Raw genomic sequence first — 16,471 nt, forward strand, 5'->3', positions numbered from 1 at the left:
GGAATACCTCCCGGTACATAGGGCTGCCCTTCAATTGTTTACGAACGTGGCGTATATCCTTGTTGTCTTCGGTTACGCAATGTACTGCTTTGTAATCGGCGGCCTCTCGGTATGGTCAATACCTTTTCTAGTTGATGGGCCGATGGAGCTTACCAACATGACGGCATCAATGATCATGGGCGGTGTCACAGCACTTACCGGTATCATTGGATCCATCGTCGGAGGCGTTGTAGTGGACAAACTTGGAGGGAGCCTTGGCTCTTCAGGCACTATGAAGTGTCAGCTTTTTTGCGTCGTCATGATTGCCGTCAGCGTCCCCGCAGGACTTGCTGCATTGTTCATGGAAGTTACTTGGCTGTTTACATCGCTTCTGGTGGTTTCGGTGTTTACTCTCTTTGCAGTCACAGCACCCATTAACTCAGCAATACTAACAGTGGTCCCATGGGATCAAAGGGCATATGCCGTGAGTTACTCCGTTCTTCTTATTCACTTGCTAGGCGATTTCCCGTCACCAACACTTGCTGGTTATCTCTCTGACAATGCCTTCTCGAGAGGATGTCCGGCGCATGGTAATAACACCCAGTGCAGAAACGACATTGACAATTTATGCAAGTGGATAAACAAAACGGGTAATAGCACGGATGGACACTGCGTCAGCAAGTATCAGCTGCGTAATGCTCTTCTTGTGATATTCTCATTCCTCGGTCTTGCAATTCCGTGCTGGCTTGCCGTCTACTGCATAATGTTGCGTGAGGCGAGTGCACCTCACTCCAATGCGGACAGCGAAGGTAGCGAAACGGGGGGAAACAAAAAAACTGAGGAGGCTGAAAAGGCTAATTCGTAGAAATAATTCGTAAAGGAAAATACATAGACAATGTTATATACAAAATAAATGCGTTTGATTTGTTGTAAACATTAACTGTGGAATAACTGTGGCTCGTTCTTCGTTGCTAGGGTCACCACCACCAGGGGATAGCACCTATGTTTCCCCTTTTGTCCTACTCCCTCTTTACACCTAATTATACTTTTTTGTTTCCTTTATTTCAATTTGGTGTTCTTAAACGCATGGTCCCTATGCCAGTTTGAGCACGTACTGCGGGCCTCCGTTGTTCTGTACATCTTTCTGTGAACCAACTGTTGCCCCTCTCCCTGCCCGTGTGCGCGACAATCCCTCTCCTTCCCTATTCCTGAAAGCAATGGCCGATCGAGGTGACGCAAGGGTTGTGCACGTCTTTGTTGATGACCTCTCGGCGGTACTCGCTGAAGATGTGCACGAATGGTTGCGTATTATTGGGGACATTGATGAGTTGAAAATGCGATACGATGCTTCCCGGCAACGGTCATTTTACTGGGTTCGTTTCCACCAGAGTTCAGCGGCGCGGCTGGCGGTAGACCACCTTGATGGCGAACGGCTGAAGAATCATGCCATCGAAATACACTCCAACGTGTTCAAGAAACAAACGGCTGCAGTGGCTACTCTAGAGGGCGCCGCGGGGGGCGTACAAGAGGAGAAAACTAAGTTGGAAATGAATCCAAATCTCCCAAAGAACCACCTGATGCCCCGCGACTTGCAAATGGATGAGCTGCTTGTACGTGCCATTCCGGAAATGTTGGAAACTAGCGAGCAGGCGGCTGAGGGCGGGGAGTTGCTGCAAAGACTGTTGGAGCTCCAGGAGTCGTACTGCCGCGCGCAAGAATCGTTGGAGAGGACGACGGAAGGCATTCGTGAGACGGATGGAGAGTTGACGGCACTGCTTCGTGGTGAAACAACGGCAGCCACCGACGTTAGCGGCCCATCTAGTGAAGGCTTTGTGCAGGGCAATACCCCACTAGCGAGCGCACGGATACGAAACGCGGTGCCGGTGCCGCTGTCCACTTGCGACCCCGCGGGGCTGCTATCGAAACTCACCAGACACGTTGGTCCCGTTGCGGATTACGCTTTCAGTTTTGCTTCCAACGGTGGCTCATTCGCTACAGTCGTGGAGTTGTTCCATCCTGACGATGCCGACTTTGCGTTGGCCCTGCTGACAGGTCGGCGCATGGTGTCAAAAAGCACGGAGAAGCACGCCGATGCCGAAGATGCGTTAGCGGCTCTTGTAGGATTTGGTTGGGAGGCTGAGGCCTCGGTGGCTCCGCTGACCCCGCCAAGTGTACCACAAGCCTCCTTCGCCGCACATAACAGGGTGGCCACCATCTTGCGTTCCTGCCGGAGTGTGGCCTAGCATTGCGGGTCGCAGATTCGACCCAGGCGTGGCGTTTCCTATCCGCAAAAAGAGGGGGGAAATCGTAATGTGAACGGAGCTTGTAGCTTTTAAATTGTTTTCTCAATCACTTTTTCTCCTCAGTACTTACTTCCCCTTTCTTACTGACCTCAGCGTAGGTAAAGCGAGGGAAGAATTAATTGCTGCGTGGCAAAGCGGCGCCATGTCCGACCAATGTGTCACCGTCGAGGCACCCATCAACATCGCTTTTATCAAGTACTGGGGTAAGCGTGAGGGTGGAGAGACGCTGATACTCCCCACAAATGACTCTTTTAGCATCACGCTCTCCGCAAGCCCGTTTCGTAGCAAAACCTCCGTGGAACTCAGGGACGACATCGAGACAGACACGTTGCGACTGAACGGCACCGAGGTTGATGTGGGAAAGACTCCACGGGTCCAGTCGATGCTCCTTCATCTCAGGAGCACATGCCCCGAAGACCTGAAAAACAAAAAGGTGAACATCGTATCGGAGAACAACTTCCCAACTGCCGCTGGGATGGCCTCTTCCGCTAGCGGCTACTGCGCCATGTCGGCGGCGCTCATCCGTGCTTTCAAGTCCACCACTAACGTCTCAATGCTTGCTCGCCTTGGATCTGGCAGCGCCTGCCGCAGTGCCTTTGGGGGTTTCGTTATATGGAACAAGGGGGAGAAACCTGATGGTAGCGACTGTGTGGCCACACAATTTGTTGACGAAACGCATTGGCCCGAGATACAGGTGATGTGCGCTGTCCTTAAAGGGGCACAGAAGGATGTCTCCAGCACCAAGGGCATGCAGCAGTCCCTCAAAACGTCGCCTTTGATGAAGAAGCGCATCTCAGAAACCGTACCGGAGCGCATGAAAATTGCCTCGAGAGCTATAAAGGCGAGGGATTTCGCAACCTTTGCAGAGATTGCAATGCTTGAATCGGACGACCTGCAGGAGATATGCGCGACCACCGAACCGAAGATTACGTATGCGACGGAGGACAGCTACGCGATGATCCGCCTCGTGAAAGCCTACAATGCGAAGAAGGGCCGCACAGCACTGGCTTACACCTTCGATGCCGGGGCGAACTGTTTCTTGTTTGTTCTTAAGGAGGACCTTCCTGAAGCCGTGGCTATGCTCATGGAGCACTTCCCAACACCATTCGAGAAGTTTTTCTTCGGAGACCGCGAGTTACTTGAGAAAGTCAAGGTTGTATCGCTTCCCGACGAATATAAGAAGCTGATTGACCACCCGAAGAAGCCGTTTGAGATGTTACTGCAGTCCCCTGTCGGGTGTGGGGTGAAGTATCTCGGCCCCTCCGAGTCACTCATTCCACCTCGGGTATGAGAAGTACTGCGGGGGATGAAGGAAATGGGTGACGACATGGGGGTATTTGGCTGGGACTAATGCTCCAGTTCCTATTCCCCCGTAATTTATTTCTTTATGTGTTGTTAAGATCCATCTAACCCCATTTATCGACATTTTCTTACTTTCAAACATAGCTGTCCTCGGGACGTTGTGTTTGAGTAACGGACCGGTGGAGGTGGTGGGGAACAAACCTTCTCCCCTCCCTTCATCCTTCCACTGGAGTAGCATTGCTCAAATTACGCATATATTGGTACGAATGCGGCAGTGGCGGTTGTTCCGCACAGTGCCCGTCGCTGCATTTCATTCTCCCTGTGCTCTCTTTTTTAATTATCTTTCATTTGGAGCGTAGTCAATGCCCTTTGCGGTTGTTCTCTCATCAGAAGTAGTGAGGACAAACCGAAACGGCGGAAATGTTAATAAGAGTAGGTCGGCACCAGATGGATTGACACAAAGTTGTAACGGTCGATCTCTTCGCAGGAAGTTGGAAAAACCAAAGCCCACCCTCCCACCATACTTTCTCACTGCGGGTCCCACGCTGTTTAAGCAAAGAGTTCTCATGTTGCAGCGCGTGGGCCGCGGCGAATCGGCCTTTCTGGCATCCCCTTCCCCTTCTCCCTCCTTCTCAGACACATCACTTGATCATATGACAGCGGATCCTCCTGACCCTCGAACCGCATAGTGGCAGCATTTCCAACTTTCCACCTTTCCCACCAAATCATGCACATCCGCAGGGCAGGTGTGAACTGCTATTCGCAAAGCCAGTGACTCTCGAGCCCGCTTTCGCCGTAAATAGTTTCCCCCTCCCCGTGCGTAGTTTGATGTCGTTGGGGTTAGGGAGGCATTTTCCCAAAAAGCTCTCTAAAGCAATTGTTCCAGGCAATTAGAGCCCTTACGGCCACCAAATCCAATCGAATTCGTTGGCTGGAGCTTGTAGTCGTCCAATCAGTCTCTCCTACCCAATGTGCCGCTAAATCACCGAAGGGGGGCATATGCAGATATTACGTTGGGTCAGACCACTGAGACTTCAATCTTTCCGAATTTGGGACCCTACAGGCGGAGGAGAGTTTACAACAGCCCATTCCAACCTCCATCCTTTGGAGGCCGATGCAGCTGTGAGCATCAGCAGGGATAGCGGGTTACGAAATATGTTTACCACGGAGACGTTGTGAGAAAGCGGGTGGAACTGAGGCAGCGCAAAAGCAGTGATGCTCCGGCGCCCCAAAGTTACTTTCCCCGGGTGTGGAAGGTGGAGACGCCACTTTGTGTAACGAGGTGTGGAATTCCTTTTATTCCTTGCAGAACAAATCCCTTGTCTGCTTCGGGATCGCCACTTTCGCTGTGTTTGAAAGTGCCGTAGCCTCGAGCCGCCTGATGGCGCGCAGTTTACACGGTCTATTCGGTTCAACGTTCCAACGTGGCCAAGGAACCGGATTCATCCAGGACGAGGGGTGCGGTAATTCTGCGATATTTATTCCCCATCCCCCTTTCCCCTCCCAACCCCACCGGAGCCCGACACGTGGCTGTGAAAATTGAAGGGTGGTAAGTTCATGCGGTTTCCCCACCATCTGCTCCTCCCTTCCCTGTGCAGCCCGTCATCTTCGGCGTTCCCGTGTTCCTTTATCCCGCCACCACTTGTACACTTTTCATCCCATGTCGGGTCCGTTTCTTGAACTAGGCAGAGCCTCATTTTCTTATTCCTTCGTCGTATCCCTCTGGCACTTCCTCTACCCCAATCCTCTTCGCAGCGCTTTCCACCGTTGCCACCTTCATTGCGCATCCCACTCCCGATGCGGTGGAAAACGTCACCAGAGTGCATGAAAAAGGTGCTGGAAGCGGCACACTCAACATACGCCAGAATTTACTCTTATTGTACACTTTTGTTTAGATCACGACCACCAAGGTCACCGAAACGCGCACAAGCACAACGCGGAGCAACGTTTGAGGGTGTGGTCGCAAGGCCGGCGCCTAAAAGGACGACATGCTTGGAAGTGTGCGCCTTTTCCGGGGGCTCATCCCGCCAACTGCACACCACTTCGCGCCCGCAAGTTCCGGCAAGAGGCCTCTAGGAAAATAGCCTTTAGTTGCCAATCATTTTTCAAGCACAGTTCCTTTACCCTAGTTTGTTGGCAAGCGCAGCACCGTGTCACCGTAGATCGTTGTCAGCGCGTCGGGGAAGCACTATGGGAATGAGTGTAGACCCCACTCTGCTCGCCAACCGTCGCGGAAGTTCGCCTTCCCTCAAACGACGGAAAAGGAGAAAGTGAAGCGAAAAGGAACTACTCTGAGGTTGCAACCGCCTTCGGGGGTACCAAACTTATTCGACCTTGTGATCCAGTTCCGTTGCCGCTTGTGCTTACCGAAAGCGAATCGCATGCACGCACTCTAATATTTTCTTCTCGAGGGCGGCAGAGCGTCCACCACCGAGTGGAACAAGGTCGGTCACCAATGCCATCACCTCCGGAGTGTGACGAGGGGAATTATTTTTCTTCCTGCACTTGAAAGCGGCCCTTGTTGGCCATCCGCCGCAACTGCTTCCTGTAGGTGGGGAACTCAAACAGAAAGTCCCTCCCCATCTTCGGCACCATTGGGCAGCGGAAGGGGTACCTCCCACCTCATTCATTATATGTGCTATGAGAGCCGGCACCTGCCGCCGCAACATCTTCATGATAGTTGGTGCACGTTATTTTTATTTTTGGGTGGAGAGGCAGCCAGCAACTTTGTCGGAGGGTGGGCTGCGCGTGCCGGTGTTTTCAGGTTTCGGTCTCGTTACGGGTGTGGTCCGCACATTTTGTACCACGCTGCCCGTGCTTCTTGCAACGTACCCGTGATGTTTCGGGTGCCCTGTAGCCTGCGAGGGGGAACGCTACATGGTCGTGATGTGTGACAAAAACTTGCTTATCGATTGGAAGGTATTTGAATCGGCGGGGAGCTCCACGAGGGGCGGGGGCAGTCCAATCCATGGTTCACGGAACCGAACGCATATGAAAAGTTTATGGTCGCACAACGGCAACTCACTGTGGTGTTCTGCTCGTGATTACGTTTCCAAGAAACTGAGCTGTGCAGTTTGTCGGTGAGTGCCGTAAGCGATAGCGCTTTTTACTTTTTCGTAACAGACAACCAATCAAGTTAAAAAAACTCCTGGCTACCAGTCGCCCAAACGTTTTGCGCATGGCAGTGTTCGGCGTTACTTGATGCGTGTGTGGGCATTTCGCACCAGGTTCTCTCGTTTGTGCATTTGGCCGTACTATAGTCCCCCCACGCTTTCCCTTCCCCGGTCCCTTTCTGAATTGTGGACTTCGGTTGATTGTTTTTGCGCATGCCAAAACGAAGTCAAGCAATTTTTTTAAATCCTTGAAGCATACGTCAACCTAACCCGCTGTCGATCCAGTAGGTCGTTCCCACACTGCCAACATCGACTCGGTCGTACGGAAACAATTTCGGCGTCGCTTCTTTGGCGTCTAGCATCCTCGCTGCTGTTCAGTAGAGGCGTTTTCGTCGGTTTCTCTCGGCACATCCTTTCTAACATCTGCATCTGTTGCCTTTTTACTGGTGCAGCCCCATTCGTCATGGGCTCTGTGCTTAAGCCAGCTCGTTGGGCATACACAGACGCCGTGTGGTTCCCAGCTGTTTCTCAACGGTGGAGGCAACTGAAAGACGCCGCCCTCCCTTCCATTGAAGGCTGCTTCGTACGTGTTTTATGGCTTCTCTTCCGGGACATTTTCCCCTCATCCCTCCCCCCGAGGCGCCTTTCTGCATCGTTCTCTGGATTTGATACTTTCCTCTCCTGTGCTGGAGATCGTCCTGCTCCTTTCCCGTGGGACGCCCGGTGCTGCCACCCCTCGGATGACTGGGTTTTTTGCTCCGTTGATACTGTTCAAACAGTTAGGCGAAGTCCTGAGCCGTTCCTTTATCTTTGCATGGGCCTGTTCATGGCGTCGTGGCTGGGCCGCCCTTTTCTTTGCCTGACATAATGCCGTGCAGAAGCCTGGTGTGCTCCCCAAATACGGCGGCCAACGGTGACATCAAAAGCTACCAGACTGTGATCCGGTTGATTTGGCGCGGGGTGGTCCACCATAACGCTTCAGTCCTCTGTGCTCCGCGGTGTGTCGCTCCGTTTCCACCTCCTTCATTTTTTTGTTTCATCTGGCTGCCACCGCACTGCCGATTCTTACTTTCCCATTGGCATGCCGACCTATGTTCTTTATGATTCGCGGTTCGCAGGGGCAGGGTGCTCTCGGGCCACATGGCCTGAACCAACATCCGTTCCTGCATTGCTGGGCGTCGCCCCGGTGATCGTCCTTTCCAACCCTCCCGAGCACATTGGACCCTCTGCGGTACCCCTGCTTTCGGTGCTGAAACCGCCCACTCTACCTTTGCTTGCGTAGCTATCAGGGGTTATGTGCTGGAGACCTGTGTGTTTAAAGTGATTTTCTTCTCTTCCACCGTCGGAGCTCGTATTCCACAGAAGTGCAGGAGGTGACCCTGCTTCCCCGGAGCACCTTCACCAGAGTCGGCTGGTTCGTCGTGGTGTCGACCCTGTCCCTCTGATGCTGTGGCCAGTAGAGCCACGGGTGTGCCCGACGCCCCCTCAGGGGGTTGTCGGGGTTGCACTCCTACGTGGTAGAAGTGCGAGTGGAGCTTCACCAGCCCTTGCCCAGCGTAGGTGTTTTCACTTCAAGTGGTTACCCACATTGTACAGGAGTTGTGCTTTTCCGCGGAAGGCAGTGTTTACTGCCGCGTCAAAAAAGGGTGGGGGTGCGGACGCGTGTTGTCTCATTGGCCTGGGTGGGCTAGCGCTCAACAATCCCAGGGATAATACTGGCTGGTGTTGATCTTTGGTCTGCTATTGGGCGTTGGTGTTGCGTCAGCTTCGGTAGCAAATTTTCCTCGCGTATAGGACGGATAACATTCATTTGTTGCTGATATTAGTGCATCGCCCGTTTTATTTACGTCTTTCACACTCAATCAGAACGTTAATACTGTCACGCAATTATCGTATGTGTTTCTGGCTTAATAGTACGCACAAGTGTGATGACAGTACACTGGTATGGAGAGGGTCTGTGTTTCAAGTAGTGTCACCTCCCTTTCCCCTTAGTGCTTCCACGTCAACACCTGTGGGAGTTTCTCCGAGGTCACCCTTGTGAAATGAAGGCTTGTATTAGGTATTGGAGTGGCGTCGCTTATACGTAAAGGATGTGATGTTGCTAGTTTGTTGCCGCGAGGTTTTCTAAACTATTGGTGCTTCTGCCTTATAATCTCTTTTTCTATTTTTAAATGTTACCCATTATTGCACTGCCTCTGAGAGGCGAATATACCTGGTATCGCGTCCTGTATCGGTCCTACCTTTTTTGAATGTTTCACTTCGTAGGCCGTTATATCAAACTGACAATTTTTGTGTATTTCTGTGCTACTCACTGACTCACTGCAGTAGCATGTCAACCGCGCATTTATTCCTATTTTTTCTTTTCTTTTTTTTTTGCTCTGTCAGAGTGCAAGTAATGGATTTCATTGCATTTAAGGATGGTGGCCTGCGAGACGACCGCTACAGGATTATAGATGAGGTTGAAGAAAGGTTACCTGACCGTCCGAAGGTGAACCATCGGCAAAGGAGTGTTAAAGATTACGGACTGACATGCGCTCAGCAGCAAGACCGTTCACAAGCAGAAGGATTGTTCACTGTAACCCCTAGGACTGTAGATTTTAGAGATATTGTAGTCGGCCAAACGTACACCAAGAAGGTAACGTTAACAAACTGCACGAACAAGTTGTACGCCTTCAGGATTTTACCCGTCTCCCCAAAATATAAAGAGGTCCTCCAGTATGAATATCGTCTTCCGCCGAAACTTCCCTCCGGACTGTCTTGGAGTGTGAACATTCGGTTTACCCCCTCGAAGGAAGACGATTTAGAAACAACCATCGTATTTCGGACAGAACAAGGTGTTTTCGTTGTCCCGGTGAGGGCTTTTCGTCGTAAATCAGTTGTTTCTGCTTCCCCTGACAAACTTGATTATGGTTGTGTGATATTCGGAGAGAAATTGTCCAAAAGGGTTACTCTGAGGAATGACGGTGCCCTTGCAGCTACAGTATCGGTTGGTGGGTCGGTGCGCGACTGGACAGATGTGCTTCATAAGAATCCTATCAACGGAAAAGAAGAATCTGTCGTGGTGTTTAACCCCGCTGGTTACACTCTGACCATTGAACCGTATTCCGCTAGTTACTTTGATGTAATATTTTCTCCTCATGAAGATGTTGTTATTGATGGTGACATTGAAATCCGCTACGATGTAGACGGGTCGGCGGCTGTCAAAAAAATTCAAGTAAGAGGGACTGGAGGTTCACTTCCTGTGCACGTCTCCTCGGCAGCTGAAATAGACTTCGAGTGGTGTTTTTTTGAAACCACGTACTGCGAAAAGATAACGATTCAAAATACAACAAACGTGCTGACAACAGTTATTCCGGAGGTCCCACCAACGTTGTCTTCGTCGCTCTCTTTTTCACCAAAGTCGGTATGTGTTCAAGCAAAGAGCACTTCCGAAATTTGCGTTTTTTTCACTCCTCAAAGAGGTCTTGGACACACAGTTCAAAGCGTAATTCTGATGTCAGTCCGTGATCAGAAAACGCCCCTTTCAGTAAAACTGAATGCGAGGTTAACTGAGCGGGGGTTCGGGGTTAGCACGAATGAACTGCACTTTGGTTCGCGAAGCGTCTGCGAAGAGATAGTACAGCCGCTGAGGGTAGAAAATTTGTCCGATCTCCCCCAAACTCTTGGATTCTTAACACTTCCTGATAACGTGAAGGTTGCTCCATACCCAATCGTTACGTTGCTACCGAAAGAGGTGATGGAGTTCAAGGTGGGAGTGCGACCGCCAACGCTTGGCCAGTTCACTCACGTTGTCAATATTACCAACGAATACGATGTTTCACGTGCCATTCAACTGACTGGCTGCGGATGCGAGTATCCTGTACGGTTCTCAAAGTCATGTATCGATCTTCCAGCATGCCCATTGGGTGGTGAGATCAATTACTCAGTAACGTTGCAGAACAATGGGAATGCTCAACAATCGTTCTTCATTTCCTCCCCTCTTGAATACCTAAGGGCAAGTCCTTCGTTCGGGACCCTTCAAGGAGGAGAACATTGTCCTATTGTTGTATTCTTCGCACCTCTTGCGCAGCCGTCCACACCACCCTTGGAGGAGACAATGCCTCGGCCAAGTACCAAGCGCATATCCCGGAGAGGAAGGGAACGGGAACATACACCACCGCTGGAAAAGGTGACAGATAGCGAAGAAGCTTGCTTAAACGAACTATACAAGGCATGGGAGTGTAATTCCTCCGGTGAGGGGTGGAGCAGACATTCCAGCTTCTTCTTAAAGTGCGTGGTAGGGGAGGCGGCTAGTGAACAAGTTGTGATGCTTCAAATTAATTGTGTTGTTGTCAAACCCACGCTATCCGTGAGCCTAGTCTCCCGCGTCCACCAGAAGGCAGTTTTGAGGAAGGCATCGAAACGCGGTGCGAAGAAGAACGAACGTCGCGGTGTCGAGCAGTCACTAACACTAGAAATATCACCGAGTGCTGTCAAGCAAAGTGTTGATTTTGGGAAGGTGCCGCTAAACTCTCGTGTTGAACGAGTTTTCCTGCTTCGCTACACTGGGGAAGGGTCCATGTATTTACAAATGCGCCCAGTGGCTGCATATTCACCGTTCTTCGTTTCCAAGCCACCTCAGTTTATCCTTTCTCACGATGAAGAATGTGCGGTAACCGTTTGCTTTACACCCGCAGAGTGCGGCTATTACAGAGAGGAGGTAGTTTTTTCCTCCGCATGCTCAAATGACGTGACGTTATCGTTGCAAGGATCATGTGAGCCCGCCGATTTGCTTGTAACTGGCGATCGAGAGCTCGGGGAGCAAACAAAGTCCATTGAGGTGATCGTTCTAGAACCCGCTCAGGTTGGACAGGAATCTCGGCAGCAACTCTTTTTCCACAATATGAGCAATTTGCCTCTTGAAGTGAACGTTGCGTTTATTACTGGGGAGGGAAAGACTCCTGCGTGGCCAGAAGGCTGTTCTTTTACCTTTGAGTGCGATCAGTTTGTCATACCAGGAAGGACAAAGGTCCCCAAAACGATTGTGTTCACCCCACAAGTAGTTGGAATGGTTTCCTTGCATCTTCGCGTTTCAGATGGCTCGTCTGTTCAAACCATCCTTGTGGAAGGTCGTGGGTGCGACTTGCCTGTGTTTCTAACATTTCCCTCATGTAAGGAATTGGCGGCGGGAGAGAGTGCACCGTACACTGGTTTCCGGAAAAACCCCTTCCCGGAAACTGGTGCGTCTGCCATTGACCCGGTCCGACTCTATTTCGCAGCAGAACAAACAAGATCAATATCCGTTGGTAGCCTCAAGGCAGGAAGCTCTTTTGAATGCATTGTTGGTGGCTGGAGTGAGACGTTTACTGAGAATGGGTGGAAGTTAGAGCCTCTGAAAATTACTGGACCTGCTGGGAGTCACGGTACATTCACGGTGTCATACAACCCCAGACGTGATCACACGGACGTTTCATTTTGTACGTTTTCACTGGCGATTAAGTGTGCTTTGGTGCCGGAAGAAAGGGTGTACCATGTTCAGTGCACAGGAACTGCCTAAGTAAATTACTGGCTTTTACAAAACATCGGTGTGTAAGTCTATTACACTATTTGTAGTTGGGCGTTGTCGTGACCATCGTTAGCTAGAAAGGTCACAGTAGCCCCGATCCTCTAGTGGTTTGACGTACGTGTGACGTGTGCGGCCTTGTGCGTTGCTGATGTGTGTTCAGTGTACTGATGTCCTGTAGCCGTAGCTCCTCCCTAAAGCAAATCGACACCACCTCTGTACCTAGCTAAGTAGGCGATACTCGTTGCGTGCTTGGGGAGCACGTCATGTACGCGGTGGAAAGGACACACCACCCACATACTCTTGGTGTTTTCTTTGGTTCGTAAGCGCATTTGGCATTGGTCCTGAATAACATGCACACAAGTTCTTGTGCTGCGTACGGTGATGGAATTGAATAAACAGGCAGAAGCGATTACTCCCAGATACTATCATAGGTTGATTTTGTTGGATACGGCTTTTCGCGCATTTGGACACTCGTTTTTTTTAGTTCAGTCCGTGCTATTCAACACCCACAGAAGTGCAGGTTTATTTAAACAAGGCATTGGATTCGATCCAATGCGGGAGCAAACTGGTTGCTCAGTTGTTGTTCCGTAGGTATAGGGGGAGAGAGTTTTGAAGCATAAAACCTCCTTTTGCAATTTTTTGTTTGTCAGTGATCACTTTCTCTCCCTGTGATTTTTACAACAAATGATGCTAGGTGTACTATTTCTGTTATTTAAGGATGCGGTGTTTCTTCAACTGGTGTTATAACTTTCAGGACAGATCACCGGCTTAAACATTCGTCACGTCGTGTGGTTACGGTTTTAGGCAACCCAAACTGTGATCTTCTGTACAGAACGTGGGATATTTGTTTGTAGTTTTAGGGGTATGGAGGCCACCGTCGTCGATATGTGCGCACTACCCCAAAGGATGCGTGTATTACTGCACGTTGAGGAGTTGCGCAATTGTGCGACATCTTGATGACCTTTGCTAGAACCAGAACAAAGAGCCTAATTGGGCGGCGGTAACCATGTCAGTGCATTTTTGACAAGTGGTGCTACCAGGGGCACTTCTGCGCCATTCCCGGTGAGTGCGTAAGGGGCCATGTAAAGTTATGTGGTGCATTTTTCGCTGCCTTAGCTGTTATTGCTTTGGACCGATCAGTTTGTCGGGGGGTTGGAGGAGTGATTGTGCCAACCTTCTCCCCCTGCGTTGTCCACATTATGTGAACACTATGGGTATCTATGGTGGCGTCTTTCAGAGTGAAGGGAATATCGTTCCTCCGCTCGCCCCCTTCTTTCAGCCACAGTGCTTTTGAGTAAATTGTGCTCATACTTCATGTTTGAGGAAGCGCAAATTGAGTGGATGGTTAGTTTTGGATGAAAATATAACCGTTTTGTATTTTCTATCTGCGTAAGACACGTTGGACCCTCTGTGTTTTCGTTGTTAGTTTCGCTGCTTGTGTTTGTGCATTCTTGTGTTTTTACTTTTGTCTCTCGCCACCCCGCCACTGCAACTGAGGTAATGTCAATTCGAGGGGTTTTTGGTTAAACACAGCAGACTAATCCCTGTGCTTGTGGGTGATTATATTAAACGCTTATGCAAGCTTGCTAGGATGCCATGGAGGTGCTTCCTGGTAACTATTGCCATTGAGCACAGGTTGACATACCCTGACGCGACGATGTTGCTTCGCTGACGCACCGTCATGGGACTATGAAGGCCTTTCGTTGCCTTTCAAGACCACTTCATAATCCATTCCCAAAGCGAGGGGCACATAAGGGGAAAAGGGGGTTGCTTTTCAATTATACGTGCCCTTTTCATCCTTTCTGCGTGGTGCGATTTAAGCTTGAGCACACTCACTGAGCCTTCCAGGCACTTCGTACTGCCCTGTGAGTTCAAGCTTTTCTATGCTTTGTCTCTTTTATGTTTCTTAGGATCCTTTCTCTTTGGAGTTTCGAGGTCGACTGAGAGTTGTTAACTATCCCGAAATTTACTAGTTGAGTAAGTGCGCGCGCCAGAGGAAGAGTGGGGCGAAACGTTTAGCGTGAAGAAAGTGGATAAGGTAGGAAGGAATGAATTTTTCACCATTGGCGAATCCTCAGTGTGTGTTCAGCAGCCCCAGCATAGGCAACGTCAACGATGATACAGGTATGGGCTATTCCCCAAAACACTGCGACAATGATGTGGGGCGTGCAGATTCACATGGAGCCGTAACGCACCGACAGTCAAGAACCTTCAGCACCGGGCATATGACGAACATGGTCCATCACGCCCAGCAATACCCTGTTTCCAGGGGTAATAGGCATACTCGTGTTGGAAGCAAGCTCTTTGTAGGGCAGGTACCTGCTGTCGCAACAGAAAAACAACTGCGACCGGTTTTTGAACCCTATGGAGAGCTTTTAGAGGTTAAGATCATGCGTGATTCCATGGGACGTTCAAAGGGGAGCGCATGGGTGCGTTATCGAACGGATGAGATGGCCTCGAGCGCCATTTATGCTCTCCATGAGAAGCACACGGTTCCTCCCCAAACCAATCCACTTCGTGTACAATTTGCCACCATAAGCAAAGCAAGGTGCCCGAACCAACAGGTGTATACGATGAGTTCAAGAGCACCAATGGCTCAAATTCCTGGTGAAACGGGCATGGTGGGAATGCCGTTGCGTTTGGGTGCCTCTGTTAACATGTTTCCCCCCACAATCGCCGACAACAATGGAGGGTATACTCTTCCGTCATCTATCCACTCTCAGAGTGTTCCCGGCACAGGTTCTGGCCCGTACACATCATCTACAAATCGCGTTGATGGCTTAGATAGGAACCGAGGCAGTTATAGTTCCTTCTCTGTCGAGGAGCAACCATACACATCAGCACCGAGACTCTACCAGTTTGAGAGTGTTGTTTATCCATCAGCCACTGCTCCCCATTCAAATGTATATAATCAACACGTGCATACACAGCAAAAACAATCTGAGAGTGGCTCTAACAAGAAAGAGACTTGTACCGGACGTACGTGGACTTTTGACGTAGCGGATGATGAACACATCGAAAGTTTACAAAACGATGCCTCCATTTCCAGAAACGGTGGCCTTTCTCTCAACAATGGGAATATTTCGTGGGATGACGAGAAATGGCAGTCCCCAACAGGTGCAATGATCCGCTTGAGCGGATCGGGCGAGTAGCATACCGAGCAAGGGGAAAAAAAACAATCAACGGTTGAAACCGTGGTCAATCACCTAAAATTAGCAGTGTTTTGCTTTGGTATATGTGTGTGTGTGTGTCTGGCAAACTCCGATCGTATCGTGTGCTGCTTCATGCTTGAGTGACAGGGTTGGTTGCTTTTGTATGTGTTGGAAGTGCTCGTAACAAGGGGAGAACCGTGTATCTCCTTTCCCCTTATTTGTGTTGTGTGGTGAGTGCTGGGGGCAGAGAGTTCATTACGAGGCCCTGTGAAGGCCACTGCGACATTTCAACGACATTGTTTTTCCGTCTTGAAGCACTACTTTATTTGCGCCTTCCTGCTTTCTCTGTAACATTGCTTATGCTCACATAAATGTTGTAATATGGGTTACGGCGAGGGTGTGCGTGCGTGAATGGGTTCTAGAGGGTACCCTGTCTGGGTTCCCCACTTTCACAATAACTTACCATGCCAAATCCTCTTTTCTTCTACTTCGTTTGTCGTCCTGTAACTGCGGTTTCCCGGTGGAAGGTGGAAGTTTCTTTGTTTTTATGTCCAAAGCAAAATTTTTATTGCTCTTTGGCGGTCGGTACTGTTCGGAGATGACAATAAGGAAATGTTGATTGGTGAGGAGATGCATGTTGGTACAAAATTCGAAGGGGAAAACGACGGAAAGTCATTTTGGAGGTGATCGACCGTCGCCTTCTTTCCAGGTTTTCCCTCGTTCTTTGTTGAACGGTGTTGCAAACCGTTGCTTGCTTTTTTTCATTGTAAAATTGCTGCAACCATGTCATGGAAACCGCTTTTATGCAATTGCGGTTTCACTTGTCATGGTTTCATCTGGGTGATCTGGTAAATGTCTAAACGTGGTGCAGGGGGGAATGCCAAGGGAATATATATATATATATATATATGCATGCATATGTTCCTATTTTTGTGTTCGTGTGTTTATTCAGTTAGGGAACGAAGACACACGCCCCTGTGTGCCACGTTTGCTTCCATCAGCATGTTTTTTTGTTTCTGCATTCCTTCCTTTACACCTCCCTCGTTCAAACCAGTAAAATTGAACCTTTTTTTTTTT

At 49.9% G+C, this 16,471-nt stretch overlaps 5 protein-coding genes across 5 annotated transcripts; all 5 read left to right on the forward strand.

Moving 5' to 3' along the window:
- Positions 1 to 79: 79 nt before the first annotated feature.
- TEOVI_000086300 (major facilitator superfamily protein (MFS), putative) lies at positions 80 to 844 on the forward strand (the record flags this gene model as incomplete). Its single annotated transcript, XM_067224185.1, has 1 exon — positions 80 to 844. The coding sequence occupies one exon, from the start codon at positions 80 to 82 to the stop codon at positions 842 to 844; it is 765 nt and encodes a 254-aa protein (XP_067080286.1).
- A 352-nt stretch (positions 845 to 1,196) lies between these two features.
- Positions 1,197 to 2,222, forward strand: TEOVI_000086400 (RNA-binding protein 27, putative; the record flags this gene model as incomplete). The annotated part of the gene is made up of 1 exon (XM_067224186.1): positions 1,197 to 2,222. One exon carries the CDS (start codon positions 1,197 to 1,199, stop codon positions 2,220 to 2,222), a length of 1,026 nt encoding a protein of 341 aa, XP_067080287.1.
- A 202-nt stretch (positions 2,223 to 2,424) lies between these two features.
- Positions 2,425 to 3,573, forward strand: TEOVI_000086500 (mevalonate diphosphate decarboxylase; the record flags this gene model as incomplete). Its single annotated transcript, XM_067224187.1, has 1 exon — positions 2,425 to 3,573. The coding sequence occupies one exon, from the start codon at positions 2,425 to 2,427 to the stop codon at positions 3,571 to 3,573; it is 1,149 nt and encodes a 382-aa protein (XP_067080288.1).
- A 5,519-nt stretch (positions 3,574 to 9,092) lies between these two features.
- TEOVI_000086600 (Flagellar-associated PapD-like, putative) lies at positions 9,093 to 12,233 on the forward strand (the record flags this gene model as incomplete). Its single annotated transcript, XM_067224188.1, has 1 exon — positions 9,093 to 12,233. The coding sequence occupies one exon, from the start codon at positions 9,093 to 9,095 to the stop codon at positions 12,231 to 12,233; it is 3,141 nt and encodes a 1,046-aa protein (XP_067080289.1).
- A 2,057-nt stretch (positions 12,234 to 14,290) lies between these two features.
- On the forward strand, positions 14,291 to 15,394 carry TEOVI_000086700 (RNA-binding protein, putative; the record flags this gene model as incomplete). The annotated part of the gene is made up of 1 exon (XM_067224189.1): positions 14,291 to 15,394. The coding sequence occupies one exon, from the start codon at positions 14,291 to 14,293 to the stop codon at positions 15,392 to 15,394; it is 1,104 nt and encodes a 367-aa protein (XP_067080290.1).
- Positions 15,395 to 16,471: the final 1,077 nt, after the last annotated feature.

This window comes from Trypanosoma equiperdum (assembly GCF_001457755.1).
Source record: "Trypanosoma equiperdum strain OVI genome assembly, contig: ctg_249, whole genome shotgun sequence".
Taxonomy (NCBI): Eukaryota; Euglenozoa; class Kinetoplastea; order Trypanosomatida; family Trypanosomatidae; genus Trypanosoma; species Trypanosoma equiperdum.